This window comes from Galeopterus variegatus, unplaced genomic scaffold, assembly GCF_000696425.1.
Source record: "Galeopterus variegatus unplaced genomic scaffold, G_variegatus-3.0.2 Scaffold1716, whole genome shotgun sequence".
NCBI classification, from domain to species: domain Eukaryota; kingdom Metazoa; phylum Chordata; class Mammalia; order Dermoptera; family Cynocephalidae; genus Galeopterus; species Galeopterus variegatus.
In genome coordinates this window covers 138,563-161,631 of record NW_007727827.1, presented here as the reverse complement: position 1 = coordinate 161,631, position 23,069 = coordinate 138,563, and the positions used below count along the sequence as shown (strand labels likewise).

The 23,069-nt window shown below is 35.5% G+C and overlaps 1 protein-coding gene across 4 annotated transcripts in view; it reads left to right on the top strand.

Moving 5' to 3' along the window:
- Window positions 1-23,069, top strand: part of ANKRD28 (ankyrin repeat domain 28) — a 194,394-nt gene that overhangs the window by 138,469 nt on the left and 32,856 nt on the right. For all 4 annotated transcript variants that reach the window (XM_008578550.1, XM_008578552.1, XM_008578553.1 and 1 more), the window contains 8 exons: window positions 4,873-5,015; window positions 8,185-8,397; window positions 14,430-14,508; window positions 15,510-15,624; window positions 16,978-17,060; window positions 18,301-18,364; window positions 19,802-19,870; window positions 21,871-22,011. In XM_008578550.1, coding sequence (XP_008576772.1) covers window positions 4,873-5,015; window positions 8,185-8,397; window positions 14,430-14,508; window positions 15,510-15,624; window positions 16,978-17,060; window positions 18,301-18,364; window positions 19,802-19,870; window positions 21,871-22,011 — 907 coding nt within the window. The remainder of the gene's footprint in view (window positions 1-4,872; window positions 5,016-8,184; window positions 8,398-14,429; window positions 14,509-15,509; window positions 15,625-16,977; window positions 17,061-18,300; window positions 18,365-19,801; window positions 19,871-21,870; window positions 22,012-23,069) is intronic.

The window sequence follows — 23,069 nt, the reverse complement described above, 5'->3', positions numbered from 1 at the left end:
GGAGCGCCGCCGCGCTTCCCAAGCAGCGCACTATCCAGTGCGCCACCGGGCCGGCCCTGGATTTCACTTTTCTTAAAACAGCTGAAAGAACCCCTCCCTTTGCTGCCATGGAGCACAGGTCTTTTTAAAACTTTGCTTCTGCTATTTTGACTCCTGGCTAGGAAAAATCACATATGAACTGACATATCTTCTGTGTAATACTGGTGTCATTCCATGATTTACTTACCATTCACACTACGTGATTACAAAGAAGTCTATTTAGCCACTCTTCTTGTGGGCATAGCTTATCCTCATCACTCCCCAGCTCTTATTTTTTTCTTTTTTCCTGTCTCTCATTTAAAAATAAAAGATTAAAGGAAGATTCAGTGGAAGATTAAGTAGAATGCATCAGGACTTTTACCTCCAAAGAAATAGTTGTTTTCATGAAATTGAAGGCCAGGGGAATTTTGTGTGTTGCTTCTAGTTGAGCTCCCAGAATAATTGTATATGTTTATCTCAAGGGGCCTAGGATGCTTTGTTGTCCCTGATCCACTGTGTCACTTTTCAAACCTCTCGATTGTTGTTGAAAAATGTATTCTGTGTTTCTTGGACCTCACTACATGTCTTAGTCCATTTTTTGCTGCTATAACAGAATACCTGAGACTTGGGTAATTTATAAAGAACCAAAATTTGTTTTCACATAGTTCTGGTGTGTGGTAAGTTCAAGATCAAGGCATCAGTATTTGGTGAGGGCCTTCTTGCTGCGTCATTATCTGGCAGAAGGCATCACATGGTGGAGAGACAGAGAAAAGGGGGCCAACCTTGTCCTTTATAAGGAACTCATCCCCAAAATAACAAACCCACTCCTCTCACGATAATGACATTAATCCATTCATGAGAGCAGAGCCATCATGGCCTATTCACCTCTTAAAAGTCACACATCTTAACACTGTTGCGCTGGGGATTAGTTCCAACAGATGAACTTTGGGAAACATATTCAAACCATAGCACTGTCCATTTATTTTTGAGCATAAACATTCAGAGATTTGTAATTCTCCTTTCCCTGTCTCTTCCTTCTTTTAAGCGTGGGATAGGATGAGTATCGACCCATAGCTTTTAAAATTGTTCAGCTATTCTAGGCATATAGGATTAAAGAGCTAAACATGTGAAAGGAGAAAGCTACTGACTGGTCACTGATCGTATAGATAATCCTGAAGTCCAGGCCATTGTCACCTCTAGGTTATATTCAGAGAAAACTCATTAACATTAATGTAAGAGACATCAAGGATTACATATAGTCTTTTTATAATTTATTTCTCACAGGATTCCTTATTAGCCCTGGCCTTCCATCCCTGGTTGAGGCTTCCTTAATTTTCTGTTAGACCTCACCTCTTATACTTATTCTATTATTGAATTCTTTGTTAGTGTTTCCCAGTCCCACCCCTGTTCCCACATGAATTGACGATATCCCTCTCCCCACCCTGTGCTTGCTCCTAGCATCAGCCTCCATCAAGGTCCCTTTATACATTCATCTTTTTTGTTGCTTTCAGTACTTCTAGCAATATCTACTCAAGTTTTGCCTCAAGTTACCTTACTGGGGTGACTTTGACATAGAAGGTACTGAATAGGTATTAATTACCTTGATTAGCAACACATTGCATTATTTCATCTTGAAGCAATGTGTAATTTGAATAAATGTGAAATGTTGTTTTTTCTACTTCTTTCCCTGAACATTTTTAAATTCCAAACATAGTTCATTTTACTTTTCGTATACATTCATGGACAAAATAAAGATGAAGGGAATTTTCCAGATTTCTGAAGGATAGTGATTGCATTTGTCAAGTTCACATTGCATGGATATAATTTTTTAAGAGGATGTTATCATTGTGTACTGAATTATGGTTTTTTGGAGGGGGCGGGGGGTGGCTGGCTGGTACAGGGATTCTAATCTGTGACCTTGGCGTTAGACTTCTGAATTATATATACCATATGTGTTTGATAGGTGCCATTCTAAAAATAGACTTAGATAAATTAAATGAAACGTAGTTCACTTGGCAGCATCATTCTGTAAGTTGACAAGGAAGACATGCTTATTCTGGCCAAAGTCCACCTAGCTGGAACAGTATCATTTATTTCACTCTAGAACTTCCCTTTTTTCTTTTAAATAAGTCACCTCCAAGCTGGTTATGGAAAGGCCCCTTCTTTGTGTTCCCAATGGTCCTTTATTTCTGAAATGTGCTCAGATAAATATTTGTCAATTTTGAGATTGCAGATTTACTTACACATAGCCCTCTTTTAAAATAGGGCTTTATCAGCGTTAGGAAGTGATTATATTTCCTGGAATCTGCTGGTTTGCACACACAATTAACATGATCTGCATTGTTTACTTAGAATGATGTGTTGGTTTTGAAGTTTCTCCAGTATATTTGTATATGTGCCTTTTAGTCTTAACGTCAAGAGACATTAGTTTCTTTTTGGCTTTTAGTGAATAATATGTACTTGCCCAGTTTACAAAGCTATATTAATGTGTGAGTGTTGTAAGTCCTGTCACGTTACAATAAACCCAAATAGCTGTCTTTTTAGAGCCATAGATCAGAGAGTAATGTGTAGTGAGGGATCTTTTACTATAGTCACGTTTAATTTGGTGCCTTATGATTTGATACTCTTTTTGTTTTTTTTCCTAGAAACATAATAGTAAATGTTTCTTTTTCATATTGAGATGAGGGAAAAGGCTGAAAATATCCACTTTAATTGATCGTTTATATATAAACAACTAAATCTGCCTGATTCTTTAAGCATCTTATAGTATCCTGGCTTAATTTTGTTGGGGGAGGTGGGCCTTTGTATTTTATAGTTTATTAATGTTATGTACTCATTTTTTATGAAGGAATTTTGACTGTTTTGGGGTGGCTAGCCAGTACAGGGTTTGAACAGTTGACCTTGGTGTTATCGGCACCATGAGTAAAAGGATTTTAAAAACGGCATCACAAGCAATTTATTTAAAGTAACAGATATTGGGCCGGCCCGGTGGCGCACTGCTACAGTGCGCCGCTTAGGAGCACAGTGGTGCTCCCACCAAGGGTTCGGATCCCACATACAGACCGGTTCCCGCTCACTGGCTGAGCGAGGTGAGGGAGCAACACCAAGGGTTGCGATCCCGTTGCTGGACACGAAAAAAGACAAAAAGGGGAAGAAAAAAAAAAAAAAGAAACAATAAAGTAACAGATATTGAGTGCCTGGCCCTATGGAATATACCAAGATCTTGGCCCTATGGAATATACCGAGTAGAACATAAAATCTTTGCCTTTGAAGGTATATACTTGAGAAATTAATAAAAAAAAAAAATAAAGTTAGTTAATATCCAATTTTAACAAACATTACAAGCATTATATAATTATTAGATGAGATTTATAGGTATTTGGTACTTTTGGTTTAGAAGGCTTCTAGGGAGGAGAGATGACTGGGTTGGTCAGAGAATGTGGGATTTGACATGGACCTTCAAGGATTAGTAACAATGATTGGGAGGAGACATCCAAGCAGAACAGTCCACATAAAGAAGAAATCTCATGAACAAAGACACAGAGGTAGGAAGGATTGTGGGGGAGAGAGAGAAAGCACTATATAATTTAATCTGATAAAAAGTAAGGAGTTATAAAAGGAAAATAGTGGTTCAGATACCTTCAGATACCTGGCTCCCTTTCTGGCCTCCATGTGTGGTTGGGAGGAGCCCATGACTGGTTTTGGCTAGGGAATTGAAAGCAAAATCACTTCTGGGTCAGAGCATTTAATGATGTGAGACTCTGCAGTCTATTCTCCCTCTGGCACAATGACCAGCCACATTTAAGATGATGTCAGCTGCATGAGCCTGGGTCCCTGAGTAACTAGGCAGAGTCTTCTTGCCAACCTATTATAGTGTGAATGAGAAGTAAAAATGTTAATTATTGGGCTGGCCAATTAGCTCAGTTGGTTAGAATGTGGTGTTGGTAGCATCAAGGTCAAGGGTTAGGATCCCTGTACTGGCCAGACGCATCCCCCCCCCCCAATGTTAATTGCTTAAGCCACTGAGATTTGGAGCTGATTGTTAACCACAGCACAGTATAACCTAGCCTATCCTGATTGTTACGAGGGCAAGTAGCAAACTGAATTAGACTAGGGAGATCTGTTGGAAATGATAAGGAGAAATGAGTTTTGATCTGCATGTCCTAACCCTAACATTCTTAAGAAACAAGCCCCGTCACTCCCAGATTTGTGAGTAGAAGACAACTTTAATATGGCAGAGAAATATAAACTAATGTCTTATATTAGATATAAAAACTAACTTCGGAACTTAAGAATGTATTAAAACAATCTTGATCAGGGGTCTTTTGAGGCATTCTGTTATTCTGTTGAAACAGCTACAGGAACTGTTCAGTTGAAGAGTGGGGAAAGATCGAGGTGAAAGGAAGATTATAGATTGCAGGGTTACCACTGGATAAAATCAATTAAATGTACTATTTTTTTTTTTTTTAAGATGACCGGTAAGGGGATCTCAACCCTTGGCTTGGTATTGTCAACACCACCCTCAGCTAGTGAGCCAACCGGCCATCCCTATATAGGATCCGAACCCGTGGCCTTGGTGTTATCAGCACCGCACTCTCCTGCATGAGCCACGGGCCGGCCCTTAAATGTACTATTTTTAATTATTAGTTATTTATACCAACATTTATCAAAATTATCCTGAATTCTTATATTTTCCTTCTATCCCCTCTCAAATTATAACATGATTTTTTGGTGGAAAAGTTCTTGTCATACTTTATCTAGTTAATTTATTTTTACCTTTAAAGATATTCAGGATTATATTTAATAGTTTCAATATGCTCATCTCTTTATTTTTCTTCATAAACACACTTTCAGGTCACATTGAAGTAGTGAAACTACTTGTGGCGCATGGAGCTGAAGTGACATGCAAGGATAAGAAGTCTTATACACCTCTTCATGCAGCAGCCTCTAGTGGAATGATCGGTGTAGTCAAGTACCTTCTAGATCTTGGAGTTGATGTAGGTATATAGATTGAACAGTATAAAATAATGGAGCATTTTACATTTTTGTTAATATGCTGTTGGTAGAGGTTATTTTAGGTTTAAAAGATGATTTTACACAGTAATATTTATCTTTTAACCAGATATTCATAGTCCTTTATATAATACCTAGTGCACTGATTTATGATCAAGACATGAAATTAGTCAAAGTATGTTAAGATGTAAAGTACATTCCAAAGGTGTATGATTAATTGCCAGAAGTTTTTCTTCTCTATCACAATTCAGGTCCTGTAGTTCCATTTTAGCTGTGGGATCAAGCAGACACGCTTGGATTAGATGGGGAGGTTATTGCTAGTCTTATTTGGCTAGTTAGTCTAATATACTCTAAACGACTGTAGCAGTTCACATTATAGGATATTGGCAAGAACTAGGTAGGAAAATGAAGCTTTTTGCCCACCAAGTGTTAGTGTTCCTTATTATATAATTCTGTTTGCTTAGTAAGGGATGCTGCTTTATCTGGATATGTTTGATTCCTGAATTGAGATATCTAAGAATACCTGCAGCTTTCACAGGCCTTCTTTTAAACACATGTACTTTACTCCCACTGTTAGTATATTTACTTTTTTTAGATAGTTCTGACAAACTCACTGGTTCTTTAAAATACAGATTTAGAAAAATTGACTGGTTCTTCAAAACAGCAAGTTAGGACAGAGGGGGTAAGCCTTTGTTAGAGGGAGGCAGTTTAGATCAGCTGCAAAAAACTAACAAATAGGGCCGGCCTGGTGGCGCACTGCTACAGTGCGCCGCTTGGGAAGCGCGGCGGCGCTCCTGCTGAGGGTTGGGATCCCACATACAGACCGGTTCCCGCTCACTGGCTGAGCGAGGAGCAGGGGCAACACCGAGGGTTGCGATCCCGTTGCCGGTCCTGGTCCAGTACGGGCGCAACACTGAGGGTTGCGATCCGTTGCCGGTCACGAAAAAAGACAAAAAGACAAAAAAAAAAAAAACTAACAAATAATAGATGGTAGCCGGGTTGGACAAAAAAAATACATGACAGAGGTATAGAGCCAGATAGCCTCTTAATTTAAGGACCATGTGAAACACTGCCTAAAACAAGCAAATAGTTATTGGAAATGTAGAAAAGAAGTTGCAAAAATCCAAACACATTGTTTTGTAGGATCTTGTAGAGTGCAAAAGGGATAAAAGTTTCACTTCAATTGAACAGTTCCTGTAGCTCTGTTTCAAAAGAATAACAGAATGCCTCAAAAGACCCCCATCAAGATGAATGAGGCAACCTTGTTACTGATTACTGTTTCAGTTCTATTCTGATACAGTTCTTAAAACTTATTTTATTGACAGTAACATAACATTTGTGAACTGGTGGCAGAGTGCTCTTTAGACATAAGTGGTCAGACTTAGAGCCTTTGGGTGACATGTGACCTCCAATTTTGTGGGGGTTTTTTTAGTTTCTAGAAATGCTATAGCAAATTACCAGAAATGGGGCACAGGGTGGAGGGGGGTGCTTAAAATAGCAGAATTTTAATCAAAGTTCTAGAGTACAGAAGTCCTAAATCAAGGTGTAGGCAAGGTAGGTGTTTCTTCTGCAGGAGAATCTGTGAGGGTACTTCAAAAAGTTCATGGAAAAATAGAATTAAAATATAATATAAATCTTTCCATAAATTTTTTGAAATACCCTTATATTCCTTGTCTCTCTCCTAGCTTATGGTGATGAAATCTCTAGATACTTTGATTAAAGTTAAGTATTACTTTTTCCTTCCTCCAATTTTCTGTTACCAGTGATCTCAAAAAAGATAATGTTAATTAAAGTTCCAATAAGTTGGGACCAGATATAAGCAAGGTTAGAGTGCAGAGTCCATACGAGGCTACCCTCACTTTTTACTAACTACAGGTTTGCAGGGGGTTCCCAAAACCACTTTTAGGTTTGATAATTCACTAGAAGGACTCAAAAAACTCACTAAAAGCTGTTATACTGACAGTTACAGTTTGTTACAGGGCAAAGGTACAAATTAAAAACAGCCAAAGGAAGAGACACATAGGGTAGAGTCCAGGAGTGTTCTAAAGAGGTTTCCATTATCCCCTCCTTAAGGAGTCAGGAAACATTACTCTCTCAGCATCAGTGTGTGACAATATGCATGCAGTATTGCCAACTAAGTATAGCCTAAGCTTCATTTTTAGAGTTTTTATTGGGGCTGCATACATAGGCATGATTGATTGATTGATTGCTTTATGTGGTTGATTTCAGTCTCCAAGTCCACCAATATTCGTGATCCATTTTGGTTTTCCCCACCCTAAATCAACATTGTTGAGTTATATTTGGCATGGTTGGCCTATACCCTAAGACAATTAGTGTGGCCAACCCTGCTTTAAAGTCCAGTGTAGCCACCTTCCACCCTAAACAAGGACACTCCTCTCATAGATAACCTCCCTGAAGCCAAGGGCAAAGCCCAGACCTGTGTTTGAGCAAGGTCAAATTCTTTTCTACAAAGAAGTCACAAAAGTACAAAAAGTAAGCAAAAGTAAATTTTAAAGTATTCCTCCATTTTATTTATTAGAAACAAAAAGGAAAAGAAACCTGAGATGGGTGAATTATTTCACATTCTTTTGCCTTTTTGATAAAATATCAATAAGTGAAGCTGGAAAATATTTAGAGCCCAAGTTTGTAGCAAAAATGAACAAAATAAATTGCACATGCCATTCATTTTTAAAATCCTTGTCTCTGCTTCATTACTAACTTTAATCTTTTGTCATTGCAAAGTGAAAAAGCTGAACATATGCATGTTATCAGAATCTTCAGTTTGTGTTCATTTTTCATGATTCTTAAGAGTTAATTCTATAGTAAGTCCCTTCCCTAGAAGACGTAAAAATCTATTTTAGTTTTCATTTTCCTAAAATATCTGTTTTGGAACCATTTAGGTTTGCCATGAGGAGACATTATACATATGAGTTATATTTACTGAATGTACAGAATTCATTTAACATAAAAATGCTTGTCATTAATGTTCATTATTTGAAAAGAACTTTAGAATTCTAAGCCTCATCTGTTGTATTTATCTGTCTCTGTTTCTCACTTTGATAATTTGATTGCAACCATAAGGTTGCTAAATAGCTCACAACAATGACAATTAGCAAGGCTACTTTAACATTCACGTTTTTTTCCTTCTGATAGATGAACGAACCAAATGCCTATGGAAATACACCTCTTCATGTAGCCTGCTATAATGGTCAAGATGTTGTAGTGAATGAACTTATTGACTGTGGTGCTATTGTAAATCAAAAGAACGAAAAAGGATTTACTCCTTTGCACTTTGCTGCTGCATCAACACATGGAGCATTGTGTTTAGAGCTTCTAGTTGGCAATGGGGCTGATGTCAATATGAAGGTATGAAACAAAATCGGAGTCTATAATTCAGGTATTTAGAAGTTCACTGTTTAAAACAATATCAGTAATGAATACCATTCAGCAATAAAAAGGAACTACTGGTAAACTCAAGAACATGGATAAATCTTAAAAATATGCTGAGTGAAAACCTTACACAACAGTATATACACTGTTTCCATTTATGTAAGGTTCTAGAATAGATGAAATTCCATTTATATGGGGTTCCAGAATCTATAGTTGAAAAAAATTAGAACAATTGTTACCTCTGGGAGGCAGGATCAACTGGGAAAGAGGCAGGAGGGAACTTTATGGAGTGATGGTAATGTTTTATATTTTGGCAGGGCTTTGTAATTACATAGATAAGCATTGTCAAAGTTCATAAGGTAGTATATTTAAGATTTGTATTCTTCATTGCATGAGGAAAAAAACTAAAAAAATGTTGAATGCTAATTAGTGATATGCTTATTGAATGGTGTAGAAGTGTGTAATGATGACTGTGATTAAAACGCATCAAATGGATGGATTGATGGGTACGTGTATATGTGATAAAGGATATACAGTAGAATGTTAATGGTAGAATTTGGACGGTATGTATATGGTTGTGCAATCTACAATTCTTTTTAGAAATTTTTCTGTTTTGAAATTTTTCACAGTGTTAGAAAAAAGACTATCAGTGTGTTACACATAAGGAGCAGTTGCTTTTTCGGTTTTTTGGTCACAATCACTTTCAGGAGTTAACATTTGGATTTTAGAAGTATGCGAAAATTGGAGCCAAAGTAAATGTACTTTCACTTTATAATTCTGTGGGATAGCATATTCAACCATGGTTTTGCACATCACTATTTTATAGTATATAATCATTGTTTTAGATTTTCCAAGATACTTTCCCTGGTTGCTTTTGTATTAATTCATAAATTCATATTTTGTGCACTTGCCAAACTGTTATCTTGTGGTATGAAGAAAAGGACAAACAAAATTGAACCATTTAGGATTAGTAAAAACGTTTAAGCTTAAAATGTGGTTTTCAGAAAGTTTTAATCACGTGAGATTTCAGTTCATTCTGTGCACATGATGAGCCAGTGTCTTTTAGACAGTTGGGGAAAGAGTTCGTTCTTTTCAGTGAAGCCTTTAGTGATGCCACTGACCCAGTCTGACAGCTATAGCACCATCAAGTTCACCTATAATTAGATCATTGCTTTCAACTGCGCTCTCCCAACTAAGAGACAAAATTTATACATATCACAACCAAGGATGGAAGGGCATGAGGTATGAAGATATGCCTAGGGCTCAGCTGTCCTTTTTAAGAATATACATTTAAAGCTTTTAGTTCTCAATCAAATGACCTACTAACATTTTTTAAAAACAGTTTAAGCAATTAATGGTAAATGCTTATTTTAATTTGAAGAATTCCTCCTGTTTGGATAATCAGGGCTTAGAAAAGTATCTAAACTCTAGTGGGGAGAAAAATTAGTTATTTTTTTTTTCCTCAAAGGCCCAGTAATAATTTTCAATGAAAATTCAGTGATTTCAATAATAAAAATTTTGAAGTTATTTCAAAAGCAGAGATCACACCCAAATTTTTTCAGTCTCTGTTAACACCTGTTTATGATAAAGTAGCTGTAATTAAAATCATCTTTGTGTGTTAAATATTAAGTATTAGGAAAATAATGGAGACTTTCCTATATGATCAGCTGTTATACATTTTTCAGTTTATATGGTGCTGTCTTTAAAGGGTAAGATTGGGCTTTCTACTGTAGACATTGCCATTTAGGCATAACTGTTTAATATAAATAATGAGTAATGAGTCACTTGATTCATGTCAGCGTTAACACAGTTTGACTCTAGTACCTGGGATTATTTTTACACCTGTATTTTCTTTTGAAATTTAGGAGAGGCTCACTTATAGTAAAATGCTGAGACCAGTGGTCCTATTCAAAGTTACCTTCTTAATGATTTAGAAAATTCAGTGGTGGATTTCATACATAAAATAAGAAGACTTTTTAACGAAGGGGTTAAGATTTGTTTAACTAGATTTGAAGTCAACAGCCAGCCTACGATGTTTGATTTAGAAATAGATTTCTTGAAAGTTGTCTTAATCTCACCTAGATGTGTATGACATCCATTTATATGCAGTAGTTTATTTTCTTGCTAAGTTCCATTTACACATGTTCCCATGTTTATGACTAAGGTCCCTTCCAGCTGTGAAATTACACAAAAATTGAAATAGAAATGTGAATTTAAGTTTGTAATAATTCTGTTTCTAATTTTTTAATTGGTGTCCTAAAAAGTAGAAGAGGTAAAATGAATGGGGTTTAAAAGGTGGTTATAAGTCTGGTTTTTATAAGTGTGCTTACTGTGAGCCCTACTGCATTGATTGCTTCACTTACACATCTTTTCCCACCCACTTTGTATTTGCTCTTTAAGAAATTTTGATCAGCTAAACAAAATACACCAAGTACTTGATTTAAAATTTAAAACTTAAAAAATACTGTGACGTGTGGTTTTTTGGTTACTGTTGATCACTTGTAAAACCAACTCTTAGAATTTTGTAGGTCTTTCTATGTTTTTTTGTGTAAAACTTCTAATTTGATTCTAAAATGATTTGAGGTAATTAAGAGAAAAATCTCTATGCAGTTTCTTCAATTCAGAGAAAAGTAAATGTGTTCTTCCCCCCACAACATGTATTAAGGCAGATTATTCTGTTAGTAATCTGGATCTCTTTTGTCTTTGTATATTTAGAATACATTTTGTGATCAGTATGTAGAAAGTGAAAATGTTGCTCCAGTGTCACCGATAGGCTAGAGAAAGGACTCTACCACTTATTAGCTGTGAGACCTGGTTAAATTACTTAACCCCAGGACCTAAGTTTCCTCATCTATAAAACAGGATTAATGTTATCTAACTCATAGGGTTGTGACAATTAAATGACTAATATATATGAAGTATTTTAAACCCGTGCCAGAAGAATGAAACTAGACCTACACCTCTTGCTGTATACCAAAATCAACAAAATCAGCAAAATGGATTAAAGACTTAAAATAGAAGACCTCAAACTATACAACTCCTAGAAGAAAACATAGGGGAAATACTTCAGGATGTAGGAGGTCAAAGACTTTATGAATAAGACCCCCATAGCACAGACAACAAAAGAAAAAATAAATGGGATTGTATCAAACTAAAAAACTCTGTACAGCAAAGGAAACAACAGAGTGAAAAGATAACCTACAGAATGACAGAAAATATTTCCAGACTATACATTCGACAAGGGTTTAATATCCAGAATATACAAGGAACTCAAACAACAATTAAAATAACCAAATAATCCAATTAGAAAGTGGGCAAAGAAGCTGAGTACATGTTTCTCAAAGGAAGACATACAAATGGCCAACACGTACATGAAAAAATGCTCAACATCACAAATCTTCAGGGAATGCAAATCAAAACCGCTTTGAGATATCACCTCACCTCAGTTAGACTGGCTATTATCAAAAAGACAGAATAACAACTGCTGGCGAGAATGTGGAGAAAAGGGAACCCTTCTACACTGTTGGTGGGACTGTAAATTAGTACAGTCATTATGGAAAACAGTATGGAGGTTTATCCAACAACTACAGATAGAACTCATATGATCCAGCAATCCCACTACTGGGTATATACCTAAAGGAGTGGAAATCGTCATGTTGAAGGGATACCTGTACTCCCATGTTTATTGCAGCTCTGTTTACAATAGCCAAGTTATGGAACCAACCTAAATATCCATTGAAGGATGACTGGATAAGTAAAATGTGGTATATATACACAGTGAAATACTACTCATCCATAAAACAGAATGAAATTCTGCCATTTGCAGCAACGTGGATAAGCTTGGAGAAAATTGTAAGTGAAATAAGCCAGACACAGAAAGAGAAATACTGCATGTCCTTATAAGTGGGAACTAGGAAAGAGGGAGAGAGAGAGAACAATCACAATAATACATTAAACTTTCAGAAGGAAAGAACAGAACTGAGGTGGGAAAGGGGGAGGGGAAGTGTTAGTGAGAAATTTGTTAATGAACCCAAAGCACGATTGTCTTGTAATTATGAATATGCTAATTATCCTGATATGATCATCACATATTGTACAGAGGTATTGACAGTCAACTCTGTACCCCACAAATATGTATAATCAAGTATGGTTTTTTTGTTTGTTTGTTGGGGTTTTTTTGGCAGCTGGCCGATATGGGGATTTGAATTCGTCAAGTATGTTTTAATAAAAATAAAAAATAAAACTGTGCCTGAAACATAGTGCTTACTTACTATGTACATAAATGTTAACAATAGTTATATCTTCCAAATTTTATCATTTTATGAATTCAAATTTTTATTATAAGTTTTTGTTTTGGTTTGTTTTTTGTCTGTGAAAAATGTCTGTAGGTAAAAAATTAAACATGAAAAATCAAGATATGTCATATAGGGAATATTTGAAAAGATGAAACTAGAATCCTTTTGTTAAAAATGCTTTTGTGCGGCTTTTGGCTTTTTTCTGGTTGAAAGAATAACAACTGGCACACTAAGAAATACCAAATAAAGATGGTAGTTTATGGGCCGGCCTGGTGGCGCACTGCTACAGTGCGCCGCTTGGGAGCGCGGCGGTGCTCCCGCCGAGGGTTCGGATCCCACATACAGACCGGTTCCCGCTCACTGGCTGAGCGAGGTGCAGGCGCAATACCGAGGGTTGCGATCCCGTTGCCGGTCCTGGTCCCGGTCCCGGTCCGGTACGGGCGCGACACCGAGGGTTGCGATCCGTTGCCGGACACGGAAAAAAAAAAAAAAAAAGATGGTAGTTTATGTTTTTAACAAGCACTGGTGGGTTATATGGATGTTTTACAAAGATTATTGTATTCACTCTGTGTAACAGACCTATGAGATATAGATGATATTATCCTCATTTTCACTTGAGGAAGTGAGGGATCAAAGAAGTTAGGTAACTTGTTTAGAATCTAGATTTTTGCTCAGGTTGTTCTGATTCCAGAGCCCATGCATGCATGCATACTCTCTCTCTCCTTCCCTCTTTTCCTCACACTGACTGCCTCGAAAAGATTGGAAATTCTTTAAAATTACTTGCCAATTGGATGGCTTGTTTGAAAAATTCATATGAAATTATGGGATCAAATATCTAGGGTAGGTATTTATGATGTTGCTCTAATACTTCATTATTATAATGACATGAGATCTACATTGGACTGTGTTGGTATAAACTTAGGACACTTGTCACATTTCAGTTGCAGTGCAGACACAGAAGGCAGGCTGAATATTGATGTGGAATTAGGAACTCCAGAACAGTTTTTTTCTTGTTTTGGTCATGTGTATGTTTTGATTAACCAAAAAATGTAATGGAAGAAAAGATATCACCTAATTCAGGTTGTTTTCTTCGTATTTGGAACTCCTTTAGAATTTCTACATGAAATACAGACATGTAGAGACAGTCTGGTTTATTATTTTAAGTGATTTGAGCACATAACTATTTATTACAAATAATTGTAAAAAAACTAATATATATAGTTTTTAAATGAATTAGTGGCTGAAGTTTATTCTCATATTCAGTTTCCGTGGTCAAGGAGGGATTTGAGATTTTTTAGAACGAAAGCATTGGAACAACGTGAAATTGAGTCTGAAATTCAGGACACACATCCTGAGTATACCACACATGATTATGTGACCTTGGTTGAATCATTTAACATTCTTTTGCTTCAGTTTCCCCACCTGAGAAATAAGAATATTAAGATCATTACATACCACACAGAGCTTTTTATAAACTGTGGACATGGAATTTTTGTGTATTTGTGCATTATGATATACATGCTAAAAAAATTCGTTTATAATTTTGAACAGCTGGTTTTACCTCCATAGTCCTCAGTTAAACTCAATGCTTCAGTAGTAGTTATACAAAAAGATGCAAGAGGATATTCAAAATAAAAGTAAAACAAAGGATTGCATATTGTGGCTATAATAGTAATTGAAAATTTTTTTTTTTTTTTTTTTTTTTAATTTCAGAGTAAAGATGGTAAAACCCCACTGCACATGACTGCCCTCCATGGTAGATTCTCCAGATCACAAACCATTATCCAGAGTGGTAAAAAGTATTTCTGTTTGGTTTTTTTTTTCTTAAATGGTATTGAGGAATTGTTATAGCAGTCTATATATTTTTAATATATGATTTCAGATCTCATGAAATTCAAATACTAGGTATAAAATGCCATGTGTATGTATCTTTCATAATTTTGTTTTTTATTTTTGTTTCCCCTGAATTAAATATTTCTTTAGCAGTTAATGTTGATTCTTTTTTCCAGTACTGCTAAATAGAAAACTGCCTCTCTGCCACAAATTGTAGTATATATTAGTGTATATACTTTGTTGCATTTATCATTTTCCCCTTTTGAATATTTTGAATTTTTTAGGATTTTAATTTATTTTCTGAACTTGCATTCTTCTGTATTTGAGTTAGTACTAGGCAAGCTAAACTTTTAAATAAGAAGAACTTTCAGGTGTATTACTTCCAATCATTGTTTTCCAAGCCGTGTTCCAAGGAACTTTTTATTAGTAGTCCTCAGGATAATAGGTGTTATGGTATTACTGGGGAAAAGTAGGAATATGTTTGTGAAGCACTGCATGCAGTCTTTGCCGGGGGAGGGGGGGGGCTTTTTTAATTTATTGAAACATGATTGTACATATCTGTAGGGTACAGCATTGAATATCAATAACTGTGAGCAATATGTGAGCATGCAGTTTTCTTGATGACACAGAGTATGCTTATTAAAGCTCTGAAAAGTCTTGCTCTGAAGAAATTTGTTTGGTTTTGTTTTAATACAGTGGTTTCCAAACTTATTGGACCCCAGAACCCTTTGGTCAGTTTAAAATCTGTTAAAATCTGATGCTCAATTTACAAAACTGCTTTAAGTATAAAATTTGTAAATCCCAGTGCCTGTTCCAATAAATGTGCTATAGATGAAATCTATTTAGAATTTCTATATCCATTAGTTTGTGCTTGAACAGCATTTGATACCACTCTCCATGTAATGGGTTTGACTTGCTCTGTATACAGTTTGGTGTCTGACAGTACATCCTTTATTGCAGGAGCTATAATTGACTGTGAAGATAAGAATGGAAACACTCCTTTGCACATAGCAGCACGGTACGGCCATGAACTGCTAATCAACACTCTTATTACAAGTGGTGCTGACACTGCAAAGTAAGTAGTACTTACTGAGGTGTTGATAGCTGTCACAGGGAAGCACAAAAGGATGTGATCTGTAATTTTCTAGATATTTCAGGTAGAAATGAGGATTTTGTTCTCAATACTGTACAAATTACTTGAACTTTTTCCTTAACTTTTTATATTGATGGTGTGTTTAAATACAATTTTATAAGAATACAAGAATGTTTAAATACAATTTTATTTGATAAACCAGTGTAGAGTATTTTTATATACATTTTATCCTAGTTCTTTCTCAATTATGAGTTATAATGCAGTTCTGATCAAAGCTTTTAGTTTTTGTAATCTCTTTATTTTTAATCTAGAGGTACTTAAAAGACCCAAAAAAGTTGTACATGCCAAACGCTTTTCTTTTTCATCCAGTACTATCTATAGATAATACTTTTCAGACTGTGCTGTGCAGAGCACGGGGAAACTCCTTGGTTGTTGCTACAAAGGATCCCTTGCCACCCCCCTCCCCACCACACACACACTCACACACTTTGGTCAAAATAGTTTGCTTTTACGTATTTTATATATTAAAGTTTCCATGTAAAATTTTGTTTGAAGGATGGGTTCTCCTCTATATTCGCTTCAAAAATAAACACCCTACTTAAATTGATGTTTATCATTCCTATGTATGTTTTTATATACTTCGTTAACCAATTTTAAATCTTTTATACTTTCTGTAAGTAGTATGCTACTGTACATGTCTTTTTTGCAACTTAAAAAAATTTTTTTAACATTAATTTGTTGAGTTAGCTGTGTAGATATAAATTTGGACCTTTTTCACATCTCTACAAGTAGCTCTAGCTGATTTCTTTTATAGAATTTAGTTATTGTATAAATATTTCACCATTTACTTCTGATTTACAGACATAAATTGCTTCCAATTTTTCACTGTGACAGTATTACTATAGCGAACATCCTTGAACATTGCTGCCTTATGGGAATGGTTTTCAGTGACAGGACAACACTGGAGTAAATTTTACTCCCTAAGCAAATGTCCAAAGATGATGTTAGTTGTCACAATTTGGGGAGGAACGTGTCCCTGGCATCTAGTGGGTAGAGCCCAGCAATATGGCTGCTGTATATCCTACATGCACAGCACAGCACTCCTGCATCAAAGTCTATAATGACAATAATGCTGAGATTGAAAAACCCTACTCTTGGAGAAAAATAGCTGGGCAATAAGTTATGCCCACCTTCAGCCTTTGGCCAAATTGTTCTCCAAAGTGTTTGAGAGTTTGACTCATCTAGTTATCTTTTACTTAAGAAGTTTCTTTGTAATTTATTTAAATGATTGTATTTTTCTTGTATTGTAATGAAGGTACTGTCCTATCACTTTAGGCGCGGCATACACGGAATGTTCCCCCTCCACTTGGCAGCCTTAAGCGGTTTTTCAGATTGCTGCAGAAAACTTCTTTCTTCAGGTAAGTGGAACCTTCATAGACCAGTTTTTCTTTGTCTTCCTAAACCCTCCAAAATTTTAAGATGATCTCTTTATCCTGCTTTTCCAAAATTACATATATATGGGTCCAAGTATGGATCATTTATTCACCCCTCTTAGAAGATGTTTGATTCTTTAATTTTAAGATGCAATTTTCTCTTCAAGTCTGGGAAATGTTTCATTTTTCTAGTGATTTCCTTTCATCTGTTAGTTCGGAAGTGGGGTGTGGAGTATTTCTAGAGAAGTTTCTATGAGTATTCATTGGATGTTAGTCTTTTTGGATTGTCCCTTTATGTCTGGAAGTAAAGTATCTTCATTTGCATGTCTTATTTGTCTTGGCTTCCATTTTAAGAGCTGAGAGAGAGCCTTTCTACAACATCGTTTAGGTTTGTGAAATTATTTACAGTATCTAATAACTAGATTAAAATGCTGTAATCATAGTTGGTTTGAAGCAAACAGGACCAATGGCTTTCTATAAATCTTACTACAATACCGTGATCCTTATTAAATGCATAGAATTACTTTTGCATATTAATACTTGTGTTTACTGAAAGAATTATGAGCAAGTTTCAGTGAAAATTAACAGAATGAGACAGACACTTCTGAGTTTTTCTTAGTGATATTTTTTAAGTAAGTTAATTCTGTTTTGAATTCAAGTATGTGCATATCCACAAATACTTATATACCCATTTTCCATGAAAGGGAATGTTAAAATCTCTTCTCATTGTTAGTAATAATCCACAGGTAACAAAGCACCTATGGCTCATTTTTTTTTTTTTTAGCAGCTTTATTAAGATAATTTGCATACCATACAGTTCATCCATTTAAAGTATACAGTTCAAACAGTTCATATAAATGGAAATCATCTGACATGTGGTCTTTAATGACTGGCTTTCATTTAGCGAAATGTTCTCAAGGGTCATCCATGTATCGTTATCAGAACTTTATTTTTGTTGCAGAATAATAATATTCCATTTTGTCCTGTGGCCTTGTAAACAAGCACTGTAGCACTTGTCCTAAAACCCCCAATCCATTTGTGATAACTCTTTCATAATATTGTACAGTATTAATATATTTTCTCTTCAGTCATTTCGTACCTACTCAGAACTCATAGTTTTGTTTGGGATTAGAGGGAGTATGTAATTTTTGCCATTTCTTGACATAGTACTTTAAAGTAATACAACTGTAATATATAGTAGATAACGATGTATTTGTTCTTGTAGGATTTGATATAGATACCCCAGATGATTTTGGCAGGACCTGTCTACATGCAGCTGCAGCTGGAGGGTATGTTAATAGTATTTTTATTTCTTTAAGAAAAGGGGAGTTGGCATGGCAGTTTTTCTCTTATCTTTGTTCCTCTTTATTAATTCTGGGCTACCACAAAACAGAAAACTAAACATAATAGGAATGGTGTAAGAAAAGAGAGTCTGGGGTACAGAAATTGCTTTATTGTTTTCCACCTAAGTCATAGGTTGTAAGTGGGAGAGAAAGAATAAACCTACAAAAGGAAGTATTGCTTTCTTATAAGAGAAAATAATTCCTGGATAAATGAAAAAACTAATAAAGCGATTTCTTAAAATAAGGAATATATATTCTTAAATGAGAACATCAAAATATTGCGAATGTTCTCGATAATACCTACTACTCTTTTAAGTAGGGTTTTTTTTTTTTTTTTTTTTTTTTTTGTATTTTCAGGGGGAAAATGTTGATGTTATGTTTACCTTTTGCCTCTATAAGGAAGAGGAAAATTTGAGATCAGAGGGTTTTGGACTGAGTTTTAAACAGTACTTCTAGGGGAAACCAGGCAGCTGGTTCAAATGAACAACAAACTAACTAAAACTCTTGGTCTCTGAAAGTATGCTATTAATGTTACGCTTCTGATAATTTAGATCTGGAATAAGCCATTTAATTCATGATTTATCAAAAGGACATTTTGCAAGAACTTTATTCCCAATGATAATTCCTTTAAAATTCCCAGTGATTTCAGAGGACAAGTGTGCTGAAACAAGAATACCACCAGGCCAGTCTGAGTTGTAGAGATGTATTGTGATCATGTGACTGGCTCACTCCCTTATTCTTCCAAGGTCACCAGAGAACCTTCCAGCTCAAACCTAACTTCCATGTAACTTGCCTACAAAGAGAAGGACAACAGACTTGAGTGTCCTGTCGGTTGGCAATTACAATTTTCATTGTAATGTAGTAAGTTGCTGTTCAGGTTTATAAAAATTAAATTTACAGAAATACCCCTGTATATAATGCATTCTCCTTCAATTTTAACTAAGGATACATCTAAGTAAACAGTCATAGTATAGAAGATAAGGGAAAGCTGACTTGGGACATTATCTGTATTTTCAGGTTGGTTTGGTTTTTTAACCCATTTTAATTTAGTATTAAAAACTACTTAAATTTAAGCCATTCAGTTATAAGCATGTTGTTTCCTAAAAACCTCTCAGGATCTCTTTTATGAATGTGATCTTCCTTTTAAATAGTGACAGCATGATTCATTTGTATTTCCTATCAGTGTGCCAAATACATACCACTTTTTAAATTCTAGATAAGATGTATTTTAATGTTTTCTTCTTCATAAAATGTAAACCATGACATTTTATTCATACTTTTCCTCATTTAAAAACATGTTTTTATGCTTATTTAAAGCTATACCAATTTCACTATAAAATCACTTTGACAATTAAATTTTCTAACTGTATTTTCCCAAAATAGGAATTTGGAGTGTCTAAACCTTCTGCTGAATACTGGTTCAGACTTCAACAAAAAGGACAAATTTGGGAGGTAGGATATAATACAGTTCTTCTATAATTAATTTTATTTCATTTACTTAATGACTTGTTTGACCTTACTGGCTCCTGAAAACTAACTGAACAATTCAGCATCTTTTGCTTTTTGATCATGATTCACTGAGAATCCCAACGAAAGTCAGTAACTTCTAAACATTCATTCTCATCCACGGTCACCACTTGGGTCCCTGCCACAGCTCCAGACTTCCAGCCACAGTCTTACCCTTATGACTATCTCTATACTTCTTGATGTCACTTCTCCCCTTCTCATAATTATGGTCATGGAAATATAAAACACCATGGGACATATGTTCCTTCAAGAAACTTAAAATACCTTAGAACATGGTAATATAGTTCTTTCTTTCCCCAAGTTATTCCTATGTGAGATTCTATAGCCCATATCTGGTTACAGAGCATTAGGAAGAGGGAAGAAATAAGTTACATATATGTATGTGTAATTTTTCTTTCTCCTCTTACATATAAATCTCACACACACATACATCCACACATCTCACCAAGTAAAATCAGCAGGAAGGCAGCTATGAAATGGCAGTCTCTTTGTAGTCATTCAGCCAAATGCTCTCTCTCACTGCTCAGCCCCAGGCTTCGTTTTTATTAGCATTTCTGTAGCAGTATTTAAAACTATCATTATCTAATAAATGGCTTAGAGTAGGAATTGACACAGCGCATTAGAACCATACAGGAAAAAATCGAAGGCAGTTTAAATTAGTTTGAAAGATGGAGTGGGTGATATAAGTGAATTGTGTGTGTCAACAGTCTGAAAATTGTACATATCAAAGTGTATGGCAAGGAATGGTGTGTGTCAGAAGGAAATGTGTGAATGTATTTCAGTGCATGTAATTGTATTGGTACAGAGAAGTAAAAAGAGTTATGTATGGTAGAAAATCAATGGTGAATAGAACAGAAAAAACTACTATTTGACCACATAATTACTTTGAGGAACGGACTCTTCTCATAAGCTTGCTAATGGAAGGAACTAATGACCCACAAAATCAAAAATCACTTTGTTTGGCTTTAGAATGCAATATTTATATAGCTGATTTGCTTTTACAATTATACTTTAATTCAGTTTATATTAGTTTGTAGCACTTTAGGCATTCTGTACTACAAATAACAGAGAGGGCTTCTGAAGCATATTCTGAGTTTAGAGGCTTAAAAGTAATTCATGGCTGATTGCATTTTTAAAAAATATCTTTATAGTATTGTCCAGTAAGGCAAAGTAATGTTTTACTGTCATTTCACTAGGTAAATGTTTTAGAAAAAAATTTATACTTTGAAGACTCTAGACTAAAATTTATCATCCCTTTTCTGTTTCTTCTTTTTTTTAAAATGAAGTCATGGAAACATCACTGTTTTGTAATCCAAAAACAGGTACTCCTAAATTCAGTAACATTCTGTTTCACTTCAGTAACCAAAGAGAAAATCAGCTACAAGTATTGTCTTTAGAAATTAAAACAGTGCTCTAGCTCTTCTAAACAGTGAATAGTCTTGGATTTATTGCTTGAGAATCTGATATTACTGTTCAGCTCTACCATGCAGTTGATATGACTGAGCATTCTTTTTAATACTTCTATTTTTCTCTTCTTACTCCTCTGCCGAGACATGAACAGAGGCTACTACATTTTTATTGGTATAGGTGAAGCTTTGTTAAAATGAAAGTTTTCAAGTTTCTGAGCAGAATATGAAGGTTTTTATTTCACTCAAGGGACTAGGATTGCTACTGTCTGGGGACCATGAAGTAATTTAACTGCATTTCAGTCTTATTTCATATACTTAATGGTTCTCTGACAGCTTACTTTCTTTTTCTAGCTTTATGTACAGCTCTCCGAAAGACTTAGTATATGGCAGAAGTCAATCTAGGGCTTACTGTAAATACAGTATTTGTAACTGGGTGGAGTAAGAGTCAACTGTGTTCTTGTTTACTAGTATATGTCCCTGGCTTTTATCTTTCTTATATTAACTTGGGCACAAAAGATCTCCACTGCACTACGCTGCTGCCAACTGCAATTACCAGTGCCTGTTTGCTCTTGTGGGATCAGGAGCAAGTGTGAATGACCTTGATGAAAGAGGTTGCACACCCCTGCACTATGCAGCTACGTCCGACACAGATGGCAAGTAAGTACCATATGGATCAGAGTGAAGGATTATTGTTTTTATAAACTGACATCTCCCATATGAATGGCTATTTTTATTGTAGATTTATATTTCCTTTTTGTGTTTTTTGTTGTTGATTATCTTTACCTGAGTCTCTAGTGTGGGAAATAAATTAGTTTCATAATTATTCATAAGCCATAATTATTGCTACCTCTTCTCAGCAACCTGCCTTACTGACTGACCTGGTGGAAGAAAGCTAAAAGTCCCTTCTCGTCCTCCCTGTCCAAAGAATATCTTAATATCATTTCCATGTTTTTTCCATCTGACTTCTCAGAGGCTTGAGTATATCATGGGAAAAGGGAGGGAGGAGAAATACATGAATAACGTCATCAGAAGATTGGGTAGAGATTGATATACAAGTGTTCTTCAGAGGTAGAGAATTTAAATTTGAAAGGAATCCTTGAAATTGGTATCCAAAAAGGTAGTAATTGAACTGGCAGAATCTGGCACATAATGGGTACTACATGTTGCTGAAATAAGTAAGTTAATTGACAAAGTAAGTAAATGTTGGCTAAGAATGAATAATAACAAAGCATGAGTGATTGATAGACTGTTTTGTAACTATATTCTCCTAAAGTTATCAGACCCATTTCTAGTAACTTCAATTTTTTTGTGTGTGTGTGTGTGTGGCTGGCTGGTATGGTGATCTGAACTGTGACCTTGGTGTTATAAGGCTGTGCTCTAACCAGCTGCGCTAACTGACCTGCCCCATATTTATTTCTTTTTGGAAAAAAATAAACTCATTGAAAACAGAAAAGAGGTCTTCAGTGTCTGGTATTCCCCATGTGTCTGGTCATTGAAGAGAAAACATACCATTGGGAAAAATAAATAATGTTTTCGGGGGAAAGATGTTATAAAATATGCTTTAAGGAAGTTACATTTAACAGAATTATTTCTTTGGGGTTTTTTGGGGGTTTTTTTTGTCTTTTTCCGTGTCCGGCAACGGATCGCAACCCTCAGTGTTGCCCACGTACCGGACCGGGGACCGGCAACGGGATCACAACCCTCGGTGTTGCTCC